The following is a 6181-nucleotide window of genomic DNA, read 5'->3' as shown; positions in this document are numbered from 1 at the left end:
AAGAACCTATTTTGAAGAAGATCAGGTGGGTTTTCCCCAGGACCATGCCTAATATTTACCCCTCATCGCTATAACAGTTTATCAGGTCATTATCACACTGGTGTATGTGCGAACTTGCTATGTGTAAATTTGCTGCCAGTTTTTCTACATTACAACAGTGACTACACTTCAAAAGCATTTAATTAGCTGTAAATTGCTTTGGGATGTCCTGAGTTTGTGGATAGCACTATATAAGTGTAAGTGTTTCTCTATCTTGTGCTCTGCGCCTCTCCGACTGGAAGATGAAGCTGCTCCTCGCTGCCGCGCTGCTGACTGCCGCCCTCACCTTCCTCCTGCTCCCCAGGGCCTCACAGGCAGAGGAGAAGAAAAAGGGGCCTAAAGTGACCGTCAACGTGTATTTTGATATTAAGATTGGCGATGAGGATGCAGGCCGCATAGTATTTGGTCTTTTTGGGAAGACTGTTCCGAAGACAGTTGAAAACTTTGTTGCTTTAGCAACAGGGGAGAAAGGATTTGGCTACAAAAATAGCAAATTCCACCGAGTCATCAAAGAGTTTATGATCCAGGGAGGGGACTTTACCCGTGGAGATGGTACTGGTGGGAAGAGCATCTATGGTGACCGTTTCCCTGATGAAAACTTCAAGCTGAAGCACTATGGCTCAGGGTGGGTCAGTATGGCTAACGCCGGCAAAGACACCAACGGATCCCAATTCTTTATCACCACCGCCAAAACCAGCTGGCTCGATGGCAAACACATTGTGTTTGGAAAAGTCATCGAAGGATTTGATGTTGTGAAAAAAATTGAGGCTTCAAAGACAGACAGCAGAGATAAACCACTGAAAGATGTGGTCATCGCAGAGTGTGGCAAGATTGAGGTGGAAAAACCTTATGCTATTGCCAAAGAGTGAACTGTCTGTGATGGGCAGGGAGCTGCAGAAACTGGGCTTTCTGCCCATCACACTTTCAGCCCCAGCAACCAAACTGTTAACGTTAAACTTGATCCTGGGCTTCCAGGCTGTGTAGATATCTGAACATTCCGGAATCTGGTTCTTACCAGCTTTGTAAAAAATAAAAAAAATGTACCTATCCTCTCTGCTGCCAGGAGCACAGGCATTTCCCAGGCCAGAGAAGGTACCTCCTCCCCTAGTTTTCCTCACCTTTTCATCTGGTGAAGAAAAGCAGCCCTTCAGTGTCCAGTGTGAAACAAATAACAATCTGATACAGATTTAAACAACACTTAAGATTAGATCTTAGAAGGCAGCTCACTACTAGCTTCTCAAGGGCAATTAGGGATGGGCAATAAATGCTGGTCTAGCCAGCGACACCCACATCCCAGGAATGAGGAAAAAGTAAAGATATGCAGGGTATTTAAATGACAACAGATATCATTATTGGGCAATATAGGAGCCCCCGCAAAGATTCTGCCTAACCCTTGTTAAAAACCAAACACTGCATTGAGAGAAGTGCACCTTGATGGACCTTGCGATCAGACCAAAGCTCAGAAGATATGACAGAATCTTAAGAAGACTAATAATGGAATTTTGAAGATATTTAGACCCCAATTATAACACAGGACGGGAATCGGGGATTTGGCAGCAGCAGCAGGAAAGGATCCTTCCACTCCGCGATATTTTAACTCCTGGGCCTGATTTAAAATTCCTGCTGCTGGATTCCACTCGAAACCAGCCAGGATGTCCTCCTAGGCAGCCAGCGGAAGTAGGAAATCGCCTGGCTGCAGGTCGCTGCCATGAAGCAAAGGAAACACAAGGCCAGAAGACAAAAAGAGCACAAGATGGCCTTTCAAGCCTTCAAGGCTGCTCCAACATTCGATCAGGGCATGGCTGATTTTCTACCTCAACTCCAGCTTCCCACAATGTACCCATATCCCTTAATCCCCTTAGTGCTCAGAAATTGACCAACCTCTGTCTTGGATATACTTCATGACTGAGCATCCACTACCTTTTGTGATAGAGAATTTCAAAGATTCATAGCCTTCTGAGTGAAGAGATTTTTCCTCATCTCAATCCTAAATGGCCAGTCACTTATCCTGAGACTGAGACCCTGTGTTTTCCACTCATCAGACAGGGTAGACATTTTCTCAGCATCTACCTTGTCAAGCCTTTTAAGATTGTTATATGTTTCAATTAGACCATCTCTCATTCTTGTAAACTCTTAGTCAGCCTATATTTGGTTCCAAGTAAGGTAAGCGAGCAAAGGAAGGTGAGTTTTGGGCGTTGCAACTGGAAGAGGTTATTGGGGGGGGTGGGGGGGGTGGGGGGGTGCAGTGGTGGGTGGGCGCAGTGGGAAGAGTGAGCAAGGGTGGTGAAGCACAAGGTAAGCATTAGCCCCATGCCAACTTAGTGTCAACTCATGCCCTCCATCCACAGCCCTTTGCCATCTCACCAGGAGCAGACCTCAGGAACCATGATGAGTTGAAATAATATTAAGTGCTATGTATCTATTACAACCTTCACTATAGTTTAGAAAAACGCTGTCATTTATAAAATCCCATTCAATACATTTAAATTCATTCAAGTAATTAATCCCTTGTAAAATCAAACATTTATAATCATAGACCCACATCAAAGAGAGCTAATCTCTTTGTGACCATTTGTCATGAAAATATAATAATTCTCAAAATATTATTGTGATTTATTATAAAGGTAGGTTAATATTGGGGTTTGGCTAGTTTCTCTGTGTGTATGTGTGTTTGGGTGGGGGGGGTGATTTCACTGAATTGGAGACAGCTGGTCTGGAGGCTTTGAGTCATCAAAAAAAAATCTAGGTATGAAATGCTAAATATCTAAACATGGCTGAAGTTGTAGAATGTGAGGTGTGAGGAAAATTTGAAATTATGGATAAATTAGAGTAGTTTAAATTTCAAATAAATGGTAAGATGTTACACCTAGCCAGAAGAAGCTAAGCCAAGCAGTGTGTTTATTTTTCCCAAAGGTTACTGATAATATGAACACTATGAAAAGATTTATATTATGAGAAAGGTAAAGTTCCAAAGACATATCGGAACAATGGAATTTGTATTAAAATGGGAGAAACATGCATAAAGGAAATGAGGCTATATATCAGAGGGGAAGGGGTTTAGGAGTTATTATGGTAGTAATTTGTAGACTTAAGACTTAAGTATGTTCTTGAAATCTTTTCTTTTGTTAATTAATGTTCAGTTTAGTTTTCTAAAAACCTCTGAAGTCATGGTAGTGTTATTACTTCTGAATTTAGGAGACGCATCTCAAAATAAAATACAAATTGCAAAACAGTTGTGACCGCGTGAGCACGTTTCTCTGGTGGATTTGATCTGCCTGGCACACATCATCTGCCACGTCATAACACCACTTGAGCTGTCAAGCAAACTGTGGATTTACAAGCCTTCCAATGTGATAATTATAGGTTGTTGAAGCAGTCAAGCAGCACTAATCCTGGAAAGATAACCTTCAGGCTTATGTCAACAAACACCTCTTGAAATTGCAAGCATAGGTTGTTTCAACACAGTTACAGCGCTTCCTGGCGGACTTCACACTGGACGGGCCAACTTAAAATCGGGGGGGCACCGATCGGAGGCGCGCCTGTTCACGCCCACTCCCGCAATTTCCCCCCTACGGGGGAAGATTTTTCCCTTAGATGACAAAAATTGCTTCTGTTTTGAAGGCAGCTGCACTTTTGCATGAACTGCAGGAGTGTGAAATACCTTGTGCCCACATACCCACCTCCACCAACCCCCCCCCCCCCCCCCCACACCACCAGCCCGACAAAGATGGTGGGTGCCGGGTTCGGAGGGAGGACTTCCAGTTTCCAGGTTCCGGTATCATTTTGGCTAAGGTGTGGATCCCTTCCAACTTGACAAAAATTCAGGCCTCTTATGTTTTGTGTGTTCTAGATTCTAATTTTGCATTCCAGATGCTTTACCGGTGAATGGAGAACTGAGGAGGTGGTTTTTGCACATTGATTGAGTCTCTCATTTATTCCCTTTCCTATATAAGCTGTTTTGCGCTGTGTTCTTGTACCCACTGGAAAGATTACTTCCAAAACTCAGCCAGTAGAAAAAGGAACCCGCCAGCCCCTAGCATCTTATCGCAGAATCTTGTTCCAAAACAGTTAGCTAATTCCTAATTGAAACTGCCTTAAAGGAAATGTCTCAAAGATGAGACAACAATACTCTAAACCTGCATCTCATTGCAATCCTTTCGAAATACCCACAGTGGCATTAGATGCAAATACTTCAGAACAACTAGGTTCTACCGAAACCAAACAGGCAACTGTCTGAAACTTCTTGAGGGAGGAGAGAGTCACTTCCAACAAAGTTAACATGTTGTTTGTCTTCCTTGAGGAAAATAAGGAGACAAATCTGGGAACTCTAAAAATCTGTATTATTAGTCAAAGTCTAATAGAAAATGGCGTTGGCTAAAACCTCCAGCCCAGTCTATATGATATTACAAACAATATGTCCCAGCTTTTCTTGGCATGAGGTTAAGTCATGATGTCAGGATCCAAAGCAGGTCTCGAGCCCCCTGTGGGTGGGCAGTGGGACTACAGCAGTAATCTTCCCAGTGACAGCCAATTTGGAGGCCATTGCCAGGCCTACCATCCAACTGAGGATGGCAGGCTGCCTCTCCGAGCTGCCCACTCAGAGGGCCGTCAGCCCTGCCACCTTGGCAGTGCCACTGTTAGAGGCTGCCAGTGCTGAGGCTGCAAGGGGAAAGAGAGGTTGAGGTCTTCCTTGCAGGAAGGCTGAAAATTTTATTTTTGTACCTGGGCCAGGGAGGCTCGGGTACTTGAAGAGGTGATGCTTCCAGCCACAGCGTCAGGACCGTGGAGCTGACCTCTCCACCGGGAATTGGCGGTGGGGGCTGGGGAGGGAGGGAGGGAGGTGGGGGGAGTGTGAGGGCGCCCTTCTTCAGAGCATGGAGCTTTGGCAAACCGCTAGGAGTCTGTCTCCGTGCATGTGGCCTCCCCATACCACCGCGGGCTGCTTCACGGCGAGCAACATGGCCATCAATTGGCCTTTTAGCTATTTCAATTGGCCATCGCCTCCAGCCGGGGGCAGCTGAGCCACAGCCATTTATCCCGACTGGGAAAATACCCCTTGGGACAGCATCAGGGAGCAACCTCAACGCCATTCCACACCATTGTCCCACTCCTCCCATCTCACTGTCTGTCTCCAGGTTGCTGATGAAAATCCCTCTCCCTTGAGGCTTAGACTGAATTGCTTTCAATGCCTTCACAGAGATGAACAGAGTCTTGAACTTTGCTTTAGCAGGAAGATTTACTAACATGTTTCACATCTTCCCTGAGAAGATACACGAGCTTCAAAATCGCTGTCAGTGTGCAGCACTGCACTGATGATGATGGAACAATACAGGGCATAATTTGTGTGATTCCTGCTACTGAACACCTATCATTAAATTGTTCCGGGAGACTGTAAACCATAAACTGTGCATTGTGCTTGTTCTTCTTGTTAATTTGGTGATTACTGTTTGCTAAGGGGAAGCTAACCAAATTGCTAGCTTCACATATGGTACGTGTGAGGCACGAATCCTGCCTGCATGAGAAAGGTTTTAGAACTCAGGCAGGTTCCCGAGCACCAAGAACGAGAAAATAGCCGCAAAGCTCCAGGTCTAGTTTGCAGTCAGAAAGTTCACGGCTGTGGAAATTCTGTTTGAAGCTCCAGTGTCCCTGGATTTAATGGGGGAGGGTGGGTTAGAGCCAGCAGAGGGCTGTCACCCTTTGTATTTACAAGCTCAGGCACAGCTGCCTAACAGAGTGTGCGGAGCATTTCAGAGACTCAGATTGAGCAGGAGGGGTTGTGGTATCTGCTTCAAGGAGGCCTGGGAAATAGAGGCAGCACTCCAGTGGCCATCAAGATTACCATGGTCCTCAAATTTGGGCTGGCATGGATGATGCCAGGCAGAGCAACCAAGTTGCTTCCCAGAGGTAAACTAAACAGGTGACTGGCCACTGATTTGCAATTGAAGCATGATAGGGGATCTCAGTTTTATTAGCCTGTTGGACCTCTGAAGGCACAGGGATAATTGGTGATGGCAGTCCACAGGGAGGGCCTCAAAGCAAAGAGCTACCTGAAAAGAAGAAAGATTTGATTTCATTCATGTGCTGGTGGTTGGTGACCAATTCTCCTGTAGACAAAATGCTTTCATTTTGCACTGACCATCTA

At 45.3% G+C, this 6181-nt stretch overlaps 1 protein-coding gene across 1 annotated transcript; it reads left to right on the top strand.

The window, feature by feature from the left end:
* The first annotated feature begins 266 nt into the window (after positions 1-266).
* On the top strand, positions 267-926 carry LOC144689353 (peptidyl-prolyl cis-trans isomerase B). The gene has a single exon (XM_078556392.1). It carries the CDS (start codon positions 282-284, stop codon positions 906-908), a length of 627 nt encoding a protein of 208 aa, XP_078412518.1. The 5' UTR covers positions 267-281; the 3' UTR covers positions 909-926.
* The last annotated feature ends 5255 nt before the right edge of the window (positions 927-6181 follow it).

The sequence above is a fragment of the Cetorhinus maximus genome, chromosome 14, assembly GCF_964194155.1.
Source record: "Cetorhinus maximus chromosome 14, sCetMax3.hap1.1, whole genome shotgun sequence".
NCBI lineage: Eukaryota > Metazoa > Chordata > Chondrichthyes > Lamniformes > Cetorhinidae > Cetorhinus > Cetorhinus maximus.
Note: the sequence above shows the minus strand (reverse complement) of the source record. Positions and strands in the feature narration are given on the sequence as shown.